Source organism: Oxyura jamaicensis, chromosome 4 (genome assembly GCF_011077185.1).
Source record: "Oxyura jamaicensis isolate SHBP4307 breed ruddy duck chromosome 4, BPBGC_Ojam_1.0, whole genome shotgun sequence".
Lineage (NCBI taxonomy): Eukaryota > Metazoa > Chordata > Aves > Anseriformes > Anatidae > Oxyura > Oxyura jamaicensis.
In genome coordinates, this window is record NC_048896.1 from 42,974,264 (window position 1) to 42,999,149 (window position 24,886).

The following is a 24,886-nucleotide window of genomic DNA, read 5'->3' on the forward strand; positions in this document are numbered from 1 at the left end:
AGAGGAGGGCCATGAAGATGATTAGAGTGCTGGAGTACCTCTCCTACAAAGGCAGGCTGAGAGAGTTGGGGTTGTTCAGCCTGGAGAAGAGAAGGCTCCAGGGAGACCTTACAGAAGCCTTACAGTACCTAAAGGGGCTTACAGGAAAGCTGGGGAGGGACTCTGTCAGGGAGCGGAGTGGAATAATAAAGGAGTAATGGTTTTAAACTAAAAGAGTAGATTTAGATTAGTTACAAGGAAGAAATTCCTCACTCGGAGTGTAGTGAGGCACTGGAACAAGGTTGCCCAGAGAAGCTGTGGATGCCCCATCCCTGGAAATGTTCAAGGCCAGGCTGGATGGGGCTTTGAACAACCTGGTCTGGTGGGAGGTGTTCCTGCCTATGGCAGGGGGGTTGGAATTAGATGGTCTTTAAGGTCCCTTCCAACCCAAACCATTCTGTGGTTCTATGATAATGTTAAGGATGCAATATAAATGTGACATAAAAAACGCATCTCTGTGTGCATCATGATCTCATCACTGTGGGGTATTAAGAAGTAGGATTATTCATCTATAGGTCTTTGCAAATTTGGTTATACAGAAATTAGAGGACGGACCATCTTTGTAAAGGCAATGGGTCAAACTGCAATTGTATACATGGTCTTCTGATGGACTTCAGGGGGGTTTCAAATAGGTGAGCATCTGAGCTGTCATCTCCCTTGACTCATTACAAAGCTACAACATTGTGTAACAGTGTGAGAGAGACAGGGATGAGGGATGTTAGCAGTTGTCAGAGGTCTGCGTTAACTCCAGTGGCCACTGGAAACTAGTCACTCTTTGGGATGTTAGAATTTTAAACGTGCAACATGAAAAATAAGTTTGTATACAAAATTTCTAGTTCTCAAAAGATGTGGTCCATATGGATGGAACTTCTGCAAATGTTTACGTGTGTTACTTTATTTATACATTTAGTACAGATTTTTATTATGCTCAGGTTCTTAAAGTGGTTAAGTACTTAGATATAATGAGGTATAATGCTTTCTGTGACTGATTTTATCGTGGATGGAGGGAAATGAAATACTTAATAATTAAAGTTCTCATACCATTAAATAATAGAAGACCAACTTTCTCTTTATGACATTATGTGATCATTTATTACATTTTTTGTGACTGGAGTTTGTTTACAAACATCTTTACCAAAGTTTATTGATCATATTCTTCCAAAATGATCAGGAAGTTTTTCTAAATGGGTTTAATTATTTTTTTTTTAATTTCATTTTTTTCCCTCCATAATATATCTGCATTGCATAGAAAATCCCTGTTTTGTCAAAAATCTGAAAATACTTCTTTCAACAAAATGTTTGTTTGTATTTTAAATCAGTAGTTGTGGTTTTTTTTATTATTATTATTTTCTGTAGGCCAAAAATTACTCTTTAGTATTTTCTATTAATAAAATGAAAAAATCTATGTACACTGGGGGAAATAAATGAGCAGGAATGTCAAGTTTTCAGTCAGCCTTTGGAGAGGGAGAGGTGTGTAATGTTTATTGTAGCATCACTAATTCAGTTAGAGTACATTTGCATGCAGTTTCTGAAAGTGATTTACAGTGAATTTAATATATCAATCAGACTATAGAGCATGTTCTTCAACCTTGCTGTATTTTCAGAGCATTACAAAATATGTGCAGTATAATGATCTGGAAGATAATCAAGGGAAAACAGCTTCATGCGGTAGTTATCTCCAGCTGCTAGAATGGCGTATTTTAAGTTTTAAAATTCTTACATCCCTTCTTCTCCTAAAGCATTGAGACTAAAAAACTATTGACAGTGAACATAAATACTTTATTTTCAGTGTTCCCTCTGGTCAAATCAATAGTTCAGATTAATTACAAATATTCGTTTTTAGGATAGTTATGTAGGAGTAATCACCAAAGTTGCATACAAATTGCTCAGTTATTAAAATATATACTTAAATGTATCAGACATATATGTCAGTAATGATTATTTTTTTTATCTTTCCTTACTTTGAAAGGTTAGCATAGTTCTTATCAGCTTTCAAATTAAGCTTCTTTTTTTTTTTTTAATTTTTATTTTTTTTTAAGTTAGCTTGAATACAGCTGTCATCCTCTTGGTTTTACTTGACCCATCTTGAAATACATACAAATCATGGCGAAACCGATGAAGAACAAGTGATTCCTTCCTTTAGAAATGCAGAATTGCTGCTTTTATTCATGTGCTTTCAGATTTTTATATGTATTGCAACATTTAGCACCAATTTTATTTTTCATGTATTTCTCATAAACTGTTAACAGTTTCAACCTTAAGGTTGAAAAAAGCTACCAATGAAAAGTTTTAGAAAATTTAACTACCGTAATTGTTGCTACTGACTGAAATAACTTGGCCTAGGTTTTCTGAAAGCATTATTAAAGGTGCCTTAAATACAGTGCTAATTGCTTTGAAAACATTGTCTAAAGCTGCTTGGTTTATGCTTTGTTCTCTTATGAGAGGTTCTGGTAGAATCGGTGACATTTCTTTCCTGTGTCACATCCTGACTCATGCCACAGGATTACCATTTTCTGCTTTTCTTTTTGTTTAAAATAGTGAAAGTAATTGGCTTTGTTTTCATAAGCTGATGCCTTTAAATACCTTGGGGCCTAGTTGTCATGAAAGGGAAGCATTTAAAAAACAAACATTCTTCTCTGAGTGATCATTATATAAATTGTTTATATTCCTGTGTTTAATGTGTTTTAAAAGAGGAAAGCCAAGAAGAGGGCTGTGTTCTGCCCAATGATTACAACCCCCCAATGTCCAATTTTGTTGCATTGTAGGTCCTGCGTATTATCTGTCTTAGGTTTTGTTTTCTTGTAGTGCATCCACAGTCTGGTTGAAGGCTTTCTTCTGCCACATTTATACTTGACAAATGTATTTATCAAAAAGATACAGAACTGTATGTTTCCAGCAGGAGTCAACAGACTTCTTTTATTTTTCTAATCGAGATGTTAGATTTGGTACATTGCGCAGATTTCATTCAGTTTTTCATTTGATCTGTTATACCATCTCAGTTTCTTGAATTGCTGAAATTCTGTATGTCGCTTTTCATAAGGAATCTTGGCAACTGATGAGCTTTGCAACCATTGTGACAGTTTCAGGATAACTGGTCTATTAAGCAAACTTGCTTTAACATGAAAACAAGGCCCTTCTTTTAGAAAAAATAAATTACATTTCCTCCATTAAACTACAGTGGGTGGTTTTCAGAACCGGTTCATTTTACTTAAATATTGCATCTGTGTCACAGCTTGTCCTTTTATTAGTTAACACTCCATGAAATTCTTGTATAGATTGTCATAATTCCTCTTCTTACATCTTTTAATGAGTGCTAAAATAGTTAAAAAATGTTAATGCTTAGAGCATCAACACTGGCAGCTGAGACATCCGTTTGCTCTTAGCAAAAATGTGTCAGGCTTGCTTTTAATCCATGCAGCTATCCTCATAAGGCTTACTCTGAAGACATTTGTAAGGCTCTTTGTTGTCTTGTAAAAATCTTGTTAAACTTACAAAATCAGGGATTTAACTGCAAAGAGGAATTAGCTCAACCTGGAATACAGGATTTCTAGTAAATGAAATTATTTTATACTAAATGAAAACATAAAGATACATGGGTACATTTTCATACTGTTCTTTTTTTTTTTTTTTTCTTTTTAACAACTACATGCTATTTTTCTTTTTCTTTTTTTTCAGTGATTTAAGGTGTGTAATCTAGCTGTTCCTGTGTGTGCGTGTACACCTAACTGAATTATGATGCACTGAAAAGCAACAAAAATCTATTGGTTAAAGAAAAATGTGTCAGGGTTATTACAAGTGCTCTCCATGGAGACTGCTAATACAGCATAAATTTCAGAATGCCCGTTCACATTTTTTTTTTAATAATTTAGTTTTATTTGGAATGTTTAATTCTTACCAGATAGATTTCTGATTTTTTGGGCTGTATCAGCTTCTGTCTTTTTTTAGTACTCAGTGTGCTGAACCAGGCATTGAAGCTAAAGCTGGAGGGTCTGTCTGTGCTTGCGCATCACTGGCTACAACTTGAGAAGCTGCTTTATTTTTTTTTAGAGAGTTAAGATCAGTAGCTCAGTGGGCTTCTTCCGGTCCCAAAACATTATTTTTCTAAAACATTCTTTTTTTCTTCTCTCCCTGACATTTCCCACGTGTACCTTACAGTGCACTGATGACCTGTTTCACCTGTGAGTCTTTATCCAGCAGGAATGAAGTAAGAGCTGCCTTTTTTCACCCTGCCAAAAGAGTTCGCAATTGAAGGCCATCTGCTTTGACATCAGTACCTCAATTTACTTTCACTTCAAAAATTGGCTATTTATCTCCTCTGATAAATATATATATTTTTTTATTTTCTGTATAGCAAAAATCTTAACCAAAGGTAAAGGTTTGACAAACTGACTTCTAAGCACACATTAGACTTAATGAAGGCATTGAATGTAAGTATTTCTGGCATTTAGTCAGCATACAGAAGTTTATTGTGCGAGGACCTTGGTGGGAGGCCTTTGGTTTCAAGTGAGTGTTTGTAGAATATATGGCATTTTGTTTACACTGGATAACAATGTTAAAATGCTTGGGGGACAAACACAGTCTTTCCAAACATTAATTTTCCCATGAATTTTTATTATGTCAGTATAAATGCAGATTAGTAGTGTTTTTTTTTCTTCAAGTTGCTGACCCTAAATAGCCATGAACTTGCACTGTAATAAAAACTTGTTTATCTTTTGAGTTAATTTGGAAGCTATATAATTTTCATTCACTGTTGCTGAATATAGAGCTGTTAATAGATCACACAGTGCTGCTGGCTTGCAAAAAGCCATTCAATGATAGTAAGAATTACAGTATACCACTTGTGTATTTAACAGCGGGGGGGGGGGGGGGGTATTTTTATATATTTGGATATTAATACTCATTTTAATATTTAAAATATATCAGATGCCCTTTAGATTTGCTACTATACTAATCTTACCAGATTAGCCTCTAAATATTTCAGATTGTTAGGTAATGGCTTTTATTAATATTTGCAAAGTTCTTTTTACTGTAACTGAGAGGCTTTACTGTAGAGGGCCCCCAGGCTTTCATGGTCTCTGGAGAGTAATACTTCACACGATGAAGTGCAAGTGTAAGGAGCAATCCCATCTTTAACAATACTGCCTGAATTTCTGGCTCTGTGAGCTCTTGAGAGGTGAGTGAGGGAAAGAGGACACTTGGCTGCACATGGAGGAGCAGTGCCCATCACCCCTGGCAAGAGCCAAGTGCTCCTTGACTTTGGCATCCCTCATCCTGTGCCTGAGCAGACGACAGAGGACCTGTATTCCATGTGCTGCCGACTGTTTCACTCCACACAGGGTGCATCTCTGCACAGGCTCGTCTGTGGTCATCTTTCAGCTCACAGACACCTGACTGGGACACTGGGTGTTGGTCAGCCAGTGACAGCCTGGGTCATTATCCAGCTTTCCTACTAGGTTTCACTGATATTTACAAATGGTTGTTTTCAGAGCAGAAGGGAAGCTGATGGTGTATGGTGGACAAACAGGAGCTGTAGCCATAGCAGTATAAGTACAGCACAGACTTAAGCATGGTTGTTTTTTTATTGAGCTTAGTGTCCAGAGGCTACAGTTGTGACTATACATAAGATCTGCATAAAGATTTTTAATGCACTTTTGGAGTTGAGCACTGGAGTAAAGCACATCTGTGCCTTTATTTCACTCTTTGTGCAGGAAGACAGAAACTTGAGGAATCCATCTGCATATTTCAACAAATACGACATTGACATTTGTTTTTGTGTCTTTTAAACCCATTTTAAACTTGTACTGCTGATGAATGTATCCCATAACTTACTAAAAGTGCAGTAGTTAAAGACATCCAGCTTCACAGAGTTACTCAATTGATGCTTCTGGGAATCCATAGGTCTTAATCTTTTAGCACCAAAGGGAAAACGAATGTCTTTAACTACATTACCATTAAATAGATTGTCTCTCTCCATGCACTGTTAATAAACACAAGTGGGCTTGCAAGGTCTTTAATGAGTGGCAGTTTTACACTTCCATGCAAAATCATGCAGCTGCTGTGCTGTTCTCCATGGACCATCACTTCTGTTCCATTGAGTCTTCTCAAATATTTTGTCTCAGTGAACTGAGCTAATTCAGATACAAATTTTATGAAAATTGTCACTTCAGCAGTTTTGCAAAAATAAGTATCTTAGGCGATAGCTTTTAGATATGATTAACTATCTTCACCCAAAGGAATTTTTATATGACTTTGTATGTTTGACTTATTTCTTTATCTGGAAGAATTTGATTTTCATTGCAAGTACACTGCAATACAGTGTAATTTTATATTTTTTTCTTTGAAGGCAGAAGTCTAGAAAGGGCACGATTAAGTTGTTTGTTGGCATTATAGCAAGCAGTATTCTGTAAAACAGAAAATATTATCGTTGAACAAAAAAGTCCTGCAAAGGAGATCAATTTATTTTACAATACGGTTGGACCTTGCCCAATCTAATGGGTAAGTACAAAACTAATAAAGCCACTAGAAGTTCTCCCTTAAATTAATATAACGATTATCATAGAGTGACAATTGGAAACTGCTTCAGATGAAAATCAGTGCAGAAGCCGCAGGGAAATATTCCTGATCTTTTGTAGGTTTGTAGTATTTCTCCAATAGAAAGAGCTGTGTGCTTTCTCAGTTCCTATCAGGTATTTCAAGTAGTTTGCTGAGGAGCAACAACTCTGTTGTCAGAGGTGTGTTAAATATCTTCTCTGTAACCCGCTGGAGGAGAGTGACCATAGTGCTGCAGCAGGTAGGAGGAAAAGGAATATATATATAACATATATTTATACATATATATATATAACATGTCCTTTCAACCATATAATGTGGCTGTTCATGACAGCACTTGTGAAGCACTCAGGGATTATCCAGCTCCAGTTGATAATGATTAGATGTAACTAATCTTTTCAAAAAAGATAAATGGGACTGTTTTCTACTGTTGAACGATTTTAGTGGCTCTGGAGGAATAGGAATTGCAGTGTGGGTTACTGATGGGAGTTCTTATATCAGATGAATAATCTTTGTAATTGCTGCCTCTTGGTTTGTTGTGCCTGAATCCTGCTTGGTAAGTGTGTGCAAAGAACTATATATGTTTGAAATGAATACACAAATGCTTTTTGTAATGAATCACTTCTTAAACTTTGTGAATAGCTTCTCAAACTGTCACCACAACATCCCTTGTCTTTTCCACTGCAAAGCTGACTTGCAGACTGCTTGCAGGCAGGAGGCAGAGCCAAGGTCTGGGCCATGCTGCATTTGCCTCTGTGCTGTTGTGCACCCTCTACTCCAGTTTGTCAGGCTGGCATCTCTTCACCATGGATTTTTCTCCATTGCCCATGCTTATTTAGGATTTTCACTTAGCAGATTTACTGGCATAAATCTGTATTTGAACTGACCAAAGAATCTAACATAAGTGCTTGCCAAAAGACAGTTTTGATCTTTTCTGGCTGCCTCAGGCTGTTTTCAGAGACAATCACAGGCATGTGATCCTGATTCAGAGAAGGATTTGTCCTGTCTCACTTGCGTGAGTCAGACATTTGTGAGGAAAGAAAGAAAGAATGTGATCTTTGAAGAATATATATCCACGGACATGTCAGGCTGCAGTTTGGCAATTAAGAAATAAGCCTCACTTGCCTGAGAAAAACATTGTCCATAATCTCAAACCCCAGTCCTTTTCTAGCTGGGAGGGAGCTACACTGGAGGAAGAAGCCCTCTTTTAGATAAGGGCATGACCAAGTGAGAGCACCTCTTGTTTTAGGCAGGCTGTGAAGCTCCAGAAGCCCCTTTCTAGAGTGCCATATTGGTCTGCTTAGTTAGAGGGTTATGACAGGTGTCTCTATCCAAGATAACACTTCTGCTCCTGATAGTTTTGATATGCTGTGTGGTGCTGGGCAAGGTGTTCATCTCCTCTGACATGGGCATAAGCTATGGCTCTTTATGGTGCTGCTGTTAGCTATATATAATAGCTCTAATAGGATGTCTACTTCAGTCTGTATATAGATGAAGTATTTATTGCAGGTTTAAGTATAGGTATTCCTAGCAATACAAGTGGTAGATGCAATTATCTGCAAAAGAGAGGGAGAGAGAGAGAGAGAAAGGGATTTGCATTGCTGTGAAACAAAGGCAATGAAATGCAGCTTATGCTTCTCCTATGACTGTGTTCCCTCAGGATCACAGTTTTAAAACTGTGCCTTACTGAGCATAGGGCCTCGTTGACTTCATTCTTACCTAGGAGATGACTTTCTCATAAATGCACATAAGAAATCATTCTGTGTTAAAAATACAAATACAGTGATAATTAAGGAATACAGTCTTTGCTTCAGCTGGTTGCCAGAAAGCCTGCTGTAGCAGTGGAAGGGAGTCAACCATGAGAACTGGGTAAGTATGTGTATGAAATGAATATGTGCTGCTGACTATTCTGCAGCTGCAAGCTCAAGCCAAGACTGTCTGTTTTAATACTAAAGTAATACTTTAAAGGTGGATTTCATTTCTAAAATTTAAGAATCAATGCTTTTCTGAAATGTCTTTAGAGAACTGAAACATCTGGGTTTCTTTAGATGCTTCAGAGCTGTTTGAAAAAGCAGTTGGCAGCAAACATCTCGCCTAGCAAGAAGTATTTGGTAGCTCTGAATACCCATACATGATACGGGAAATCTAATATGAAAGCTTACATCTGTCTGAGTAGAACGTTTTTACTGAGCAAGGAGGAGAGGATTGCTTCTTCAGCTCAAAAAGCATTCACAGAAAAGCTATGCTTTGAGTTCTTACCTTTTTCAGGGACAGGCAGTTGCTATCAAAATGTATCTTCTTTTGTATGTTGAAGTCTTAAGAAGTTTAAAACTTTCTCATAGATGTATATGCAAAATGCTGTAGCTACACTCAAAAGTTCACTGGTTTAGGGTGACGTTGCATCTCTGTGATGTAACCAAGGGTCCATACTAAATGCCATTGCTAATTTCTGAGCACTCGTTCATCACTAGTATCTTTGATGCTACTGTATGAAGTAGTGTACTCAAAACCAGATGTTTTTGTGGTCTCTGTTCTGAGCTAGAAGTTTTGGGATACTGTTCTAGGCTAGTACTCGATGTCTCATCCCACATTTGGTTTGCTTTAAGTAGCAGACATTTGGGGATATTGAAATTTGAACTCAAAGAACCCAACTCAAAATAAAGGTCAAGAAAAAAAAAAAAGACACAAATAAATAATGTGTGATGAGTGATATTCCCTAGAGTTATTTGGAAATGCACTAGTACAAAGATACCAAGATCTGGATGATTTCTATTTCTTGCTGCTGCATCACTGTTATCATCTAATTAGTTGTATTACACTTTTGGTGTGCTCCAGGTTTTCAATCCATTACATTTTAAACTACTTGACATTTACACTATTTGATGCCAATATACTAATCTATACATCCCTTTAATGTCTATAAATATATTTTATCATAGCAGCAATGTGCCATCGTGGTCTTTTTTGCTCAAGGCTTGCATGTTGTAAAAACTAAGACAAATCTAGAATATAGAACCAGCCAAAACCACAACTTCTGATTTAGACCTACTTGGCTTTTCCGAATCATCACGAGCTCTGGGCAGAGAGTCAGCCAAACTGGTTTTCTCATCAGTGTTGTGTAAACACAAGATGTTTCCCTGGGCTAAATATTATTAACTAAAGAAGTCATGTTTATTTGAAATTTTTTTAAATGTCACACGTTGTGTGAAAAATGAATAATATATAAAGCTACCTTCTAGGGAAATCAGCTCAGTTTTGAACGCAAAGTAGTTTAGAGTACCCTTATTTTTTTAATTTGGTTCTGTAAGTGTTTTGGAGTAGGGTGCTGACAAAGCTTTTTTGAATTGCAGAAGAATTAGCTTTGGGAATTGCAATTTCATTTCAAGTTACTAAAAGAAACCACACACGTTAGTTCATAGCTCTACCATGCTATGATTTCAATTTTTAAAATTGGAAGTGAAGGTTCTGCAACTGACTAATGCATTCCTGGAGAAAACCTAAGATGTATAGGTGTATGTAGGCACAAGGTTTTAATCATGAGAAAGCTGTAAGTTTGTAAATACCAATGACTGCTTCCTTGACATCCCATCTTTTTGCTACTGGCACCTCCTCACATGTGCCTTAAATCTTTCAGGAAATCACCCTTCATGGTGATTTAATGAGAGTCAGTTACCTTGTTGAGCTGTCATATCCCCAAGCACTCATTTCTTTTCTCTTCTTGATGGTCCTTGCTGTCTGTAGGTCTGGCCAAGCACCAGCAGCCAGGCAGTGTGTGTGTAGTCTCTTCATTCTGGTCTTTCTACTGTGCTGTTGGCTGCTACCATGGATATTGAGCATTGATAAGCATCGATCTACCAGTAGATTCATCTCCTTGCAGCTCTTCACCACTCGTGTCGTTGAAGGGGATGAGAGTTAAGAAGATTAGAGGGAAATACAGATAACACACAATAGGAATTGAGTGGGAATATAGCATATTCATTTTTTGACCCTGTTTGGCAGTGTCAGTTAAGAGACAGAAGCTAGTGATTGAATCAGAAATGTATGATGCAGCCGAGTATTACTTTTTTTTATTATTATTTTTTAACAGAAACGAAGTCTTCTTTACCAAGGTCAGCCAGCTTTTCAATTAGAGCTTGCTTTCTTCTCAGACCAATGCAGTTTGTAGCTCTATAGGCTTTAGCTCCCTGATTGTCATCCATATTCCCATATTCCTGCTTCCAACTGGCAATTCCCTTACCACAGTACGCGTCAGCTGAATAGCAAGTAAATTCTATTCTCATATATTTTTTTTTTCTCTGAGCATCTCCACATGCATCTAGTTTTAGTTTGAAGGTTTTATTTATTTTAGCTACCTGCTTTCATAAATGAAATGAAATGCTTTCATAAATGACCTAATTAAACTTGTAAGAGTGAGCTTGCTGTTCTCAAAATTTCTTCTCCTTTTACATGGATCTTTTCTTGGTCTTCCATGCACAGACATCCCACAAGGAAAATACACTGCTGTTTGGTATAAGGTCTGAATGAGTGTGTGGAATCGGTATTGTATGGATTCTGTCATATAAAAATATTTGTGTACTCCGAATAGGATTTATATTTTCACAGCTGCGCTGTTATTTTGCTTAAGGAGTCTTAATAGGAAATGTGGACTTGAATTGTTTTCCCTGAAGAGTAGTCTCAAGAGTATGGTATGGCCATTGTTGTTACTCAGTTGATCTTACTTGATAGGGAAGGGATAAGCAGGTGTTTTGGTGTGTTTTTTTTAAAGGTACTCTAAGAGTCACACCAAGTTGTTTCATTTTCTTTACATATAATTGTGGTGTATTACTACAAAAAAAAAAAGAGTATGTTTCAAGAGAACAGAAAGCTGGTTTTCCGAGGAAGGATGTACAAGTTCTGTGTAGTTGTGTTGACTGCATTACAGTGAAATTAGAGTCGTGGAATCATTAGGGTTGGAAAAGACATGCAAGAACATCTGCACCAACCATTTCCGTACTACCAATGTCACCCACTAAACCCTGTCCCTAAGCACCACGTCCAACTTTTCCTTAAACACTCTCAGAGACGGTGATGTCAGCACCTCCTTGGGCAACCCATCCCAATGCCTGACTGCTCTTTCTGAGAAGAAATGTCTCCTCATTTCCAACCTAAACCTCCCGTGGCGCAACTTGAGGCCGTTCCCTCTCCTTCTATTGCTAGCTATCTGCAAGATTAGTTACTGTTTGGGCAGTTAACATGTTTAGATGTTTGAAATTACTATTTCATCTAGACTAAAATTTCAGGCATGTAATTAAAAGTTAGACTAAGGAAAAAGAGAGACAAAAAAAAACAAATTGGGCACTACATACAGTGTTTTTGTTTTTTTTAATTGAAATTTATTTTTCATGGTTAGTTGAAGAATCTTGAGCTATGAACTGAATGTGCAGTTTTGTTTTCCATTTTTAATATAGTCAAACATTTTAGCAAACAGCAAAGATGATGCTTTCTCTTTCAAAATCAGCATTTATTGTCTGATTACAGAATTTGTTACCATAGCCCTTGAAGTTTGTTATTCTGCTGAAATCTACGGTTAATTGAGGCTTGCTATTTATTTTTTTTTTTTTCATTTTGTTTTGTTGACAACTTCTAGGATGTGGTGCTGCTGGTAAAAAACAGTTGTATGACATTAAGAATACCGTTCTAAGATAATCCAAGTCCAGTGACTGGATACTCCTTTGTATATGCTATTTAAAAGATGGATTGGAGGCTCTGCCTAGGAAAGAGGGAGTTGAATAATATTAATACAGTATTTTTAGACAAAGTCTGTCTGTGTTTTTAGTATTTGTTTAGCTATGATTCAGCATGAAGGGCAAAGGCAAAGTGCAGTGTGTGCATATCCTATCCTATACAAGTAGGAGGTGATAGGAAATGACTGCAGCATTCCTCTGTGGTGTAAGAAAAGCAGAGCGCCTTTAAAAGTAACTGTACAATGACCTGCATATTACAGTCTTGGTGCAGTGATATTGCTTAACTCACCTTATGAAGAAGACAGTTCTTAGGGTGGAGAATTTAAAACCAAACAGCCAAAGGAAAAAAAAAAAAAAAAAAGAGAGAGAGAACACATACATAGATGCAATACCAGCTCTACAGTCTCAAAAAATCAAAGTGAGACATTAAAGACATAAAAAAGGTGACTGTTTTTTATCTTTTTCTCCCTTTCAATAGTGCGGCTTCATGACAGCATATCAGAAGAAGGATTCCATTACTTAGTATTTGACTTGTAAGTATGTCTTTTGCATATGTTTAGCATGTTGGGAATGTGGTATTCAAAACAGATGTAAATACAACCTCACAAGGTTAATGCATGAGTTTGGTGCAAGGAATTGGACAAATAAATGTAAACAGAGCTAGGAGGACAGTAACATATTTGGTCATTTGCATATGTAAAAGCTAATTTGTAAGGGTCACTGTAAGAATTCCACATTAAAAAACTATTCAAAGTAGGAATACTGTTGTATTGGATTTTAATATAAAATGTAGGTGTGTAAGTAAAAGTTGCATGCTATCTGCCAAAGCTAAACCAACATACAATTCAGAAAAAGGAATTCACTGCAAGCTGGTTGTCTGATAAAGGAAACATAAACAAATGTGGAGGAGTAGCAAATCCTCAGTGCTACGTTGACAGGTAAGCCTGATTTCACTAGAATGAAAAAGATCATACGAATTTTATTGCTGATTTATGGTTTACTGATATGTAAGATTAGTTTCATTTTGACTCTTTTCAGAATACAAAATGCCCAGCATACAGAAAGGAATTGTCTTTCTCATTTTACTCTATGAATTTGAATCCTGTGAGTTGTTGGAGCATGTGTGTGTGGGAAGGGGATGGTTACGGAAAGGGGTAGGTGGGGATGAAACCTTGTTTCTTCCAGATAATGCTGTTTAGTAAAACAACATGACAACATGAACATACATATAGCAGCAGACTCTTAACTTTGAAAGAAAAACAGTAATATTCTTCACAATTCCCTGTGACAGACAAACTTTTCCATTCACGTGAAAAACTACTGCTTTTGGTTCTGCATATGGGCAGACATGAATGGTTGGTAATTTTTTTGCAAAACTGACATATTTAGGTAAAACAATTTGTCTCAATTGCATATTTTTTACATGGCACTTCATGGATGTGACAAATTCCCACCTCCTCCTGCCCCCACTAAGAACTTTCGAAGGCCCAACAGGTTTTTGCTGGTTAGAATGAGAATACATTATTGCCCTAGAACTGTGAAATAGCTCACTTCCAAACATGCAAACAAAAGTACATTCAGTTTAGCTAAGTTAGAAACAAGATCTTCCACAATCAGTTACATGCTTTCACGTTCACGTTACCTTCTGTTTTATTTGCTGACTTTCAAATCTCTGGGGACTTCTTCTAGACTAGATTTTAGACTAGCAATACAAAATATTAAATACATGGTCTGTCTGCAGTGAAGGCATTTAGGGTTCAGTACTCTGATCTGAACTGGGCACAATAGGAACTTATATCTGATTTGTATACATCCCAGGTAAGTGTTCTGACTGTTGGCTTAAAAGCAGCTCTAGGGCACAGCATGCATACTTGTTCTCTGACATACCTGTTTTTTTGTTTGTTTGTTTTGTTTTTCTTTCAAATTAAGGACTACAAAGGAAATCTTTCTGTATGGAATTGCTGAAATGTTCTTAATCCTGAACACTTCCAATAAATGGATGTAGAACTGCTAGTGTTGGGGACATCATTGCTTTTATAAACTGATGGTATTTTAATTTTGTGCCATATTATTGTACTATTAGAAACTGACCTACTGTAACTGCACTAGTGCATTTTTTACCTTAAATTGAATATCTAATGTCTGCTCTATCTCGGGAGATTATGATTGCAGTATGAACTAGAAGGAATTTGAACATCGAAGTTGTAGCTATCAGTATCTATATCTGGGTACTTCCAGAGTAAATAGAAGCATGTGCTCAGGAATAGGAACTAATATATAACCCAGAGGTTATATATTAGTCTTGCCAAAAATAGACTGCGTACCAAGCATTCTGCACCGTACTGGAACTTCCTCTGTTTCAGTGTCACTTCCATTCAGGAAAAACATACAAACAGATGCATACATCTATTGTTCCTCCAGAGCAGTCTGCACATTTTTGTTTTTCAATTTCTTCAAATAAGGAAATAAGGACGGCTTCAACATAAATACACAGATTCTTACTTTTTTTTTTTTTTTTGGTCAAAATTAATTATTTTGAAAAAAAGAAAATGTCTAAATGGTAAAGGTGGTAACTGTGCTGACACTTACTTATCTTTTGTAGATAAGTATCCTAATTAGTAAGGATGGCTTTTCACGGTTTATTTTGCATTCAAGCTAAGAAATTACTGCTTTAAATAAGAAATCACGGTGTTATTTAGAACGGCGTTATTTAGAAATCACGGCGAGATTAGTGAAACCCCACCTTTAATGCAGTTATAAATGAGGTTTAGTGGCTTGTTTAAAAGAAGTACATAAAAGAGCTGCCACAAAAAAAGGTGCCATATAGACTTCTTTAATATGAAGACCAAGTAACGTGCTTTTTTTTTTTCCAACTAAAGCTCAACTGTGGTGTAACACTGTCACTCCACCCACACATGCCATCGTGTTTTTTATCTTAATGATTTCTTTCAGACTGTGTGGGATTCAGTGCTACTGTTTCTTCAGAAATTTCCCTTAAACTGCGTCCCACATAAAGTGCAGAGGAAGAGTTATTTCTCTTGAATAAAAAAAGATGATCATTGTCACATTCTATTTTGAATTTCTAATAATCTCTTTTTACTAAATGTCATAGAGATGTCTGTGATCTGAAGGAGAAGCCTGTTGCTTTGCTTCTATACCTCAGTGATAGTTATGCTTTCATATGGAGAGAGAAGAGTGATTAATATTCACTGCTACAGGCTTGCGTTTAGGTGAAGAGTTCTAATGCCAAAATGGGAAGGTGGAAGTCTTAAATTCCATGTGGAATTTGGACATTTAACATTGAATGAAGTGCTTTCTGCTAGAAGGAGTATTTCCTTTATAGAGGTGTTCCTGTAAGAAGCACTGAGTATGGGAGAATTATCTACACTGAAGCTGTCATGCCATATATATGTAATTACGCTTTGGTTGCTGACACACTGGCCCTGGACATACAACTGAAATATGTAAATGGCCGTTTAGTTCTGAGTATGGGCGTTATTTTGTGCTTCACTGGGCAAAGTGATTATCAGTGTCTCCTTGGTGTCACTGCCAAGGAAGAGAGTCATCTTACTGATCTACTGACATGATCTTCCCTACTTTAAAAATAAATAAGTAAGCCTTCTGCAATACTTTGCACAAGCAAAGGACTCACACCTGTTATGTTTCTCCCACAAGACACAGTGATTTCTGAATAATGAGGTGTGCACAGTAAGACTGGCAATGAACTCCATGAAGTTTCTAATTCTTCTTCCCTTACTGGTTAAAGCAACTGTAGTTATATTTTTATCTCTTCATCAACCTGTTTCAGTTGCTAAGCACGCGTGAGATTGTTTTCAGTATTAATGATGTTATGTGAGTTCAAATTCAATCAATTCTGTCAGTATTAATTGCTGTATCTGAATGGAAACAGCTGTAGCCCTTGAAGACTCTTTTGTGCAAGTCTGTGAGATTCTCTTTGCTCAGTATCTCCCATTTTAATGCACTTGTTGACACACAACAATTGGTACATTTAGAATCCTGGCGTCGCTGCTGAATTCCAAGTGGAGGGACTGTAGTGTGTAGAAGGAAAAAAATACCCAAAAAAGCCTGGCTGCAGAACAATCTGCCTACAGTAAGTGTCTGAACCTTTGTGTCTTTTTCAGGAGTAGAAAGGTCAGAAATGTAAAAAAGTATATTAACACTGTCATTTTTGTAGGACTGTTTCCTCCCACCTTCATTATGCTGTTTAAGAAATAAGAAATGTAAGCCAAGAGGAAAGAAGGTTAATGTGATCATCAGCAGAGGCTTTTTGTTAGCTGGCTTAGCTAACTTGGGTTTTCATTTTCTCATATTCAAAAAATTTTCTTACAAATTGAATATAGTACATGAAGTAAATATTTTTGTACATATTGTTATGAATGTTTCCAACAAAAAATGTGGCATTTAATATTCTAAGCTCAGTAGTTTTTTTTAATTGATTGTAGAAAGTGATGTCAAAAAGTCCGTGTTTTAATATACCTCTTTGGAAAGATAAATAACATCCTTTGTACATGGAATCCTTCTACTTGCCTCTTCGTGGCTTTTCTGAAAAAATATTCCTGGGGAGGCTTGTTATTTCTACATGGGGTTTGTAATACTTTTGTTTAAACAACCTCATGTGCTTTATTTGCTGCTTTTTTAGCATGCTTTTCAAGAAAATTGCACAAGAACAAGAATAGTTAGTGAGAGCCCATGGCTTTTAATTTGTACCCTGAAAGTCACTAGAGCCCGTATCATGAAATGTCCCATCATGAGCTAGGAGCTCACTGAAGTCAGCAATGTATCTCTATCGGACGGGCACTGGGATCCATATACTTCCTCTTTTAATCCTGTGGGGAGAAAGTAACTTGGCAGCTGTTCCTGTAGCTTGCTAGTTAGTGCAGGATCAAAACTGTTTGGTTTTTATTTGGTTGGTTTGGTTTGGTTTGATTGTTTTAACCTTCTGGTTTACATTCTTCATTTATGTTGTGTACAGCCTGGATACACTAGAAAATGTAACTGTACTGGGAGTTGGCTTCTAATTTAAGGACATAGACTAGAATCTATGTGTGATGTCGTTTTTTTTGTTTGTTTGTTTTGTTTTGTTTTGTTTTGTTTTCCTGAATAGTACCATATATCAGTTTTTTGTTATTTTAGCTTAAAATAGGAAATGTTTAACCAAAGCAGCCATCAAATGATAAATTACAAAGGGCTATTAAAATAAGATTTAATTTCAGAGATCAGCCTAAGTATTTCTGATGATCAGCAACGCCCCCAAAAGTTCTGATTTCAGCACACCTCTCTCTATAAGGCAATTCAATGTTCCTGCTGGTCACAGAGCAGTGGCTCTGAGCCATGTATTCACCAAAAAGTACATGATTCTTCGGTTTAGCTGATGGCCTTCACTAAGCAAGGAAAACCTCATAACTAAGGATCTCTTGTATTTGTGTATTTGTATTCATGCTAGCTATCCCAAGTTGTTCCCTAGTCATCATGTTCCAGAACTGTGGATAGAGGGAAAAAATCAACCTAGTGAAAAGATGGCTAATAATGAGTAGAATGCTTTGAAACCACTTCGGTACTAAACTATGGAGAATAAAAAGAAAGTTATTGCTAATGGCTCTGTTCCTTATTTATAAAATTAGTAAATAACATAGGTTGGTAAGGATCCCTCGAGGCTATCTGGTCTAACCTTTCTTGAACCAGGTCCAACTGAATCAGGTTGCTCAGGGATTTGTCAAGGCTGGGACACCTTTGGGGATGGCTGTACCTATTTAGCATCTCTGTTGTTCCAGTTTGTCTGTTGCCTTTCATGCTGTCTCTGTGTGCCCACCCATTAGGGAGTTGTAGACAGCAGTGAGATCTCTCCTGAGCCTTCCCATTTTAGTGGTGAATAAACCCGGTTCTCTCAGCCTCTCCTGAACATCATGTGCTACAACCGCCTTGGTTGCTTGCCATTAGACTCAGTTCTGAACCTCAGTATTGGAAAGGGCAGAAGGCCACTTGTGTGGTTTGAGTGCCCAGTGGAAGGAAGAATCACTTCCCTCAGCCTGCTGGCTGTCCTATACTGGGACACAGTTGACCTTTTTTTGCTGCAAGGGCTTGCTCACATTCAGTGAGCAAAGGTTACTAACGCTGCTGTGAAGAACTTCTCAGGCAGAGGCTCAGAAGATACACGTCTTATGACTTCTCTTAGTCCTACCTAAATCTGACCTTAGTGCACTACCTGCCTTTGTTACAGCCTTCTTTATGTTATCTGTCTTCTAAGAATTATTCCTAATGTATCCTTCAGAGTGACAGTATTGGAATTACTGAATACTTGTTTGCTTGTGAGTGGAATTCATCTGCTCTGTTCGTGTTTTTATTTTTTCATCTTTTAACAGTGGTTAGCAATGCTAAGCAAATGTTTAGTGTCAGCAACTAAGAGGGCATTTTCCTTTTTTTTTTTTTTTTTTTTTTTTTTCTTTTTGCCCTTGAGAAGAACATGCATCGGTTTGGTGTTCTCTCCCACTGAAACACACTTTGATGACAAAAGCTTTTTCTTTGCTTGGATCAAAAATGAGTGTTTTAGGGAAGAGTAAGATCAAAGGATGCTTTGTTTTTTCATACATCACAAAGTAAGAATTAATCCCCTTTGCCAGAACCATAGTAGAAAACATACATGCAAAAAAGAGGTATCAAAGACTGTCAAAATACATGTCAATTAAGCATTTTGTGTTACAGCAATCTAAGTCAGTTTCTGGAAGGTAGAAGGCAAAGAGAGAGAAAGTATGAATTAGGCAACCTGCTATTTTACCTCCTACAGATTTTATTGCAGACTTTTGCACAAAACAGTGTTGTTACCTGAAAGTAGTTATTTTCCAAAGTCAGTAAGTTATGAACTCAGAAAAAGGATGATATAGCACAAATGTAAATGGAAACACACACAAACACACAGACACACACAAATTAACTGTTTTTCTCAAAGCAGAAAGGGGTTGTGTTAATGGTTGAGCAGATCATTTCTGTCATCATCTAAGTGACTGAATAACTGAGATCTATGAGGAATTGTTGTTAGTATAGTAAACTAGAAATGAATGTTTTGGTTTTGAAGATTCCAAGGATCCTTATTTTTAATTTCCTAATTGTATTAAACTTAATTGTATTCAGTACAGATATTCACTGTAGTATAGATTTTTAAGCATCTTAATATTTAAGCATTGCATAACCTACTTCAGCTTTTAACTTTGGGACTTCATTGGGATTATATTGTGTAATATGAAAGCTCACTACCTTCATAAACAGTAATGAAATATGACCATTGATTCCCCAGTCTCGGAGTTACTGGTGTTGGCATATCAGTAGGATCAAGGTTTTGGAAAGCAGGAATCAGGCTGACTCGTGTTATGTTTGGAGGTGCTCTGTTTAGGCTGTGCCCAGGGCTACTCCACATTGTGTGCATTTTCAAGCTTTGTATCAGTTTTCAACAGTTCAGCACAACACTTCAAATATATGAAGATTTTAATTTAGCTATGAATGTATACCAGTGCGTTCCATAAAAGAGAAATGTTAGAATATACTACTAGGAAGATCCTCCTGTTTTTTTGAGTTCATTCTCTTGTTGACACAGGCAGACAAAGTTTGTTGTTGTTGTTTTGTTTTGTGTTCTTTTAGACATGATTTTATTTAGAAGCTCATCGATCTTCATCTTAATAATTAAGCATCTATCTCTCTTACTTTTACTAAAAATGTCTTCCTTACACCAGTTTTATAATTGTTACAAACCCTCTCCTGATTTTAAGCATCTATTTATACAGAGATGCTGTATGTTCATTTATTATTGTATCAATATTGCCCCTTACAACTCTCCTCTATGGAGAGCATAGTTTATGATTTTTGTCTTTAGTATTTATTTTTAGTCCCCTTAAGTACTGTTTTGCCAAGCTAAACTGACTTTGCTTCTGCACAAAGGTAAGATGAGTAAGTGAATGGATAGCCTAGTAGCAGTTTTCTCCTCATTATGGCTGTTTCTAACCCCATTTTGAACACAAGTGACCAGAACTGTGTACAGTATATAAGGAGAGGTTTTATGTAAGCACATCACTGTCACCCTATTTCAAATGCAGTCCAAGACTGTGGCAGCATCCTGCTGGTGATTCATTACGGACTGTCATCTTTTGATTTTAAGAACACAGTTGGTTTTTTTTTCTTTTAAACTACTTCCTACTATCAAACTATTGGTTGTACTGTGAGATCCTAAGTATGCAAGCACACTCAGTTGCTTCTGTTACTTATCCTCTGGCTCGTGCACTTCTTCCTTTGTGCTGTTAATGCCTCTTAATTTACTGTAAGTGGCAATTTCACTAAAGTATTCCTGCATTCTTTGATAACTGAAAATATTTTAGGAGAAAAAAAGTCAGCCATTTAGCTGATTAAGGTACATCTCTTCTACTGATGAGGTCCCTCCAACTCAGTAATACTCCTTCTAGCAAAAGCATAGAAAGCAAACCAATCTGGCACATGGGTATACCTCTCTTGTGTTCTGACTTACCCTTTAAAGATCCTTTTTCCTTTTTAGCATTAGTGTATTCTCCTTTTATGTCTAATTTACGTTGCAATTCTCAAATTGTCCTGAACTGTTCTGAACTTCAGCCACAATTTTCCCTGCCGGTCAGTTCCTGTTTATTCATGTAGCTGTACCACGTACTCTTGACATCCTTAACTGATGTACGTCATCCTGTCAAATAAGCTGCTGCATTTTGCTGTTATTTTCCAGTTATGATTGCTCTTCCACTGCCTACTTTTTATTCATATAATAATTTGAATTGACAAACCTACTGCTTTAGTTCCTTCACCGTGCTGGTCAAGACTTCTTTCATTTCTGTTCAAATATTTCAGTTATTCCTTTCTGACTTCTTCCTGTCAAGCTGCATTTAAGCTGTATTTTCACTTCTGCAATCTCCTTTCCCATCTTGCTAACAGAGTCACTGGAGGTGAATTGTTTGAAGATATAGTTGCAAGAGAGTATTACAGTGAAGCAGATGCCAGGTAAGTCATTTATTTTTCTGATGTTGCCTTTAATAATTCCAGCACAGGTACTTAAATATCTCATGGTTTTTGGCATCAATTAGATGAGCAGTCTATGAGACTCTTGGATTTCTCCTCGAGTTCTCTTAGTCTTTGAAAGAGGCACAGTTTGGGGTTTTGAGCTCAAGACTGTGTGGTGATGAACTCTATGACGTCTGGATGTCTGCAGATCTGAAGAAGCTAAAATTGGATCTAAATTTGATAAATCTGTGGAAACTAGTGATGTTGATTAAAAACTCTACCCAGTTTTCCTCTCTGCAAACTGGACATATAATTGCAGCAATCTTATCTAGGGATTCCTGTATTTACTGATCAAAATTTGAAATACATATTGGTTCTGAAAGAAATTTTACATTAAATACCATTTTTGTTCTGGGTCCAGAAGTACTAATTTCCTCTTCATAATTAAACATTTTTTGTTGTGTTTCATCAATAAGCAATTATACTGTGCAGCTCATAGTCTGAGCTCAAATTTGAAATCTCTAGTAATTTGCTGCAAGTGCTTGTTGAAAAACTTGAAGAATAAATTGAAGATCATCATAATTTGCATGCTGGCATAAAATACCAGGGGCATTTTTCCATCTCAGAATCTGTTTGCCTTTATACAATAATAAATCTTAAACATTGTGGTCAGTAGCTTTCCTAACACTACACTCTTCAGAGAAACTTTATCTCAGAGTAAATTTAAAGAATTTGTCATGTTTTTGTACATTCATAGTCACACACCACCATTGATGCACATTTAGCACATATAATTTTCAGTTATTTCTTTATATTTGGAATTGGCAGATGACTGGAAAGCATTAAGTGTCCCTAACAACACTGGTAAAATAATAACAAGCAAAGAAGAAGTTAATCTAAATATTAGGAAGCTTCCACTATTTATTACTCTAACTAATATCTGGTGGAGTGGAATGGTAGGAATGTCATTTCTATAAGCATTTAACTGTAGAATAACATGGCAAAATATGCTGTAGAAGAGCAAACAAGATTAGTAGTTTAGGTGGGGTGGAAGGAGGTGAGCTATGTTTAAAAAAAAAAAAAAAAAAGTAGGAATTTTTGCCTGCTGTGATTCAGGCACAATTTCTAGTATTGATGCCAAAGGCCATATGGTGTCATTGTGTTTTAAGATTATTGTGATTTAAAAGCAAAAACTGCAATGTTTTTTTCTGTCCTAGTGTTACTGCATATTGGAAGTTGCTGTGCATATATATAATATATATATGATATATATATGCATTTATATATTCAATAGAACTCGACCAAATAAGTGAAATTTCTAGTTATTATGCATCTCTATTTTTATATACTTATATATATAGATGTGTGTGTATACATATATCTATATATATATAGTGCATACATGTCTGTATATGTGTGAGTGTATGTATCCCTTTAGAAATAGTTAGTGGACTTTAAAGATGCATATCCTAGCATTTTAATACTGGTCTGCTCTTGCAAGCCCTTACTCATGCAAGTAGTCTTTACTCACATGAGCAGCTAGTTCGGTGAGTTATGAACTACTCGCATAAGAAACGGTTTTCAGGTTTGGGCTCCAGTTACTGATTTATCACCATTCCTTCTCAATTCCATGGCCAAAACATTTTGGATGAGCAGAATCAGATTGTTGGCCCATGACTAATAAATATTACTTCACTATATATCACTGACCTCTGCCACAAGGATATCTTTACAAAGAAAACCGAAAATATTTATAAGCTCTTGTGGTGCCGAAAAACATCTGAAAAAGTTCCAGTGCTATAAAAGATTAATATTCTAGTTGTGCTTTTTGGCATGGTACACTGGTCAAAACTTGCAAACCTGGGCATGGAAAAATAGGTGCTAATTCAATTATTTAAAGAGCCAAAAGAAAGCATTTGTCTCCATTTTTAATGTGGATTTCCATTCCATGTGTAACTCTTTACTAAATTATTGCTCAACAGTACTTTAACTGAAATTGCATGCCACCTTTTTGAATGACTTGGCTGTATTCTGCTAATAGTTTTTAAGAAACCATTAGATTCACAATGATAAATGTTTTGCTTTTCCTTAGCTTTTGATTTTTTTTCATCTGCTTTCTGTATATCATTTCACTTTTGAACATTTTCTTGTTTCAGCACTTGTAATATTGACTTCATTGTAAAAATGTTCAAAAAATATGAGAGATCACCAAATAACTTATTGTCTCCAGTTTATTTTTTGTGTCGCAGTTTTTGGAAGCTGGAAAAAGCTTCCATACTGCTGAATGAAAATGCAGTCTAATGATTCTGTTTAATAGGTGTCTTATGTCCATGTTTAAATGTCTTTTTTTGTTGTTGTTGTTTGTGATTTTTTATTTTTATTTTAATTTTTGGCTGTGTTAGAGCTGGAAATATCTCAGTTTTTAACACTGTTTTGTTCCAGTCCAACATACAATCAAGACTTGTCAGGAGATGTACAATTGTTTTTGTTCTTTATGATTTTTTTAAGTTTTGTTTTATTTTGTATTTGATGTGATTATGTGCCTTTAAAATGTTCTCCCTTCCATTCTGCCCTTGTATCTTTGCAGTCATTGTATACAGCAGATTCTAGAAAGTGTTAATCATTGTCATCTAAATGGCATAGTTCACAGAGACCTGAAGGTCAGTATCTGGTGCCCATCAATTGGATAAGAGTTTTGTGGTTGTTTTTCTGCTGGGAAGGGGCAGAGGGCGGGTTGTCTGCGCTGTTCCCTTGCCTATCCTGCTCACCCTCAAAACAGCTAGACGAACAAATAATTAATGCATGACGCCTCTTTCCAGTTTGCAAGTCTACAGGCCTAATATACATCATGGCAAAAGGGGGAATGGTTGCCAAAATGCTGCCTCTTTTCCACGGCTCTGGATTTATCCCATGCTGTTGAACACATCTGGTATTTTATTAAGGGTGTCCGTGTATCGCTGTGCACGCACATGGAGGTGAACTTTGGCTGTGATGTATGTCAGCTTGCAGATTTACACACCACTTCTGTTCTGAGCCCTGGGTTGCAGTAGCACAACAGCCGGTCGCACACTGCTGCGTTAGAGTATGATGAACCCTCAGGCAAGTGATGCTAATTGCTGGCTAAATTGGACCGTGAGAAGTTAATAATTTACCCAAAACACCTCGCTTCCCGTGTTTTTTTTACCTCAGTGGCCGCTACAATTTCTGATGCCTCTGAGAGAGCTCGCAGAAAGCGGAGGCAGAATGAGTAAAGACATCAAATCTTTAACGCGACCTCAAGAGATTTTGATTGGCCGAATTTGTAAGCTTTGCCGAAGACTTTCCTTTAAAATGGTCCTTTTCATTAAATAATAATAATAATAAATCAAAAATAAAAAAAGAGGTCAGAGCAAGCCAACCGAGGCGGGTCCCCGGGGCCGGCAGGGTGCCTGAGGCCGTCGTGCTCTGAGGGGCGGGGAGCCGCGGCGGGGCAGGACGGGGGGCAGCGGCGCGGCGGGGGGAAAGCGGCGCCCCCCGCCCGGCCCCGGCCCCGGCCCCGGCCCCGGCCCCGG

General features: G+C 36.9%; 1 protein-coding gene and 1 long non-coding RNA gene across 26 annotated transcripts in view; both read left to right on the forward strand.

Annotated features, from left to right (window-relative positions):
• Nucleotides 1–24,886, forward strand: part of CAMK2D (calcium/calmodulin dependent protein kinase II delta) — a 167,436-nt gene that overhangs the window by 84,753 nt on the left and 57,797 nt on the right. For all 25 annotated transcript variants that reach the window (XM_035325607.1, XM_035325606.1, XM_035325604.1 and 22 more), the window contains exons 4-6: nt 12,790–12,844; nt 21,270–21,335; nt 23,923–23,995. In XM_035325607.1, coding sequence (XP_035181498.1) covers nt 12,790–12,844; nt 21,270–21,335; nt 23,923–23,995 — 194 coding nt within the window. The remainder of the gene's footprint in view (nt 1–12,789; nt 12,845–21,269; nt 21,336–23,922; nt 23,996–24,886) is intronic.
• On the forward strand, nt 4,122–6,443 carry LOC118166590. The gene is made up of 2 exons (XR_004750599.1): nt 4,122–4,466; nt 6,383–6,443. It is a non-coding gene; the product is annotated as an uncharacterized LOC118166590 (long non-coding RNA).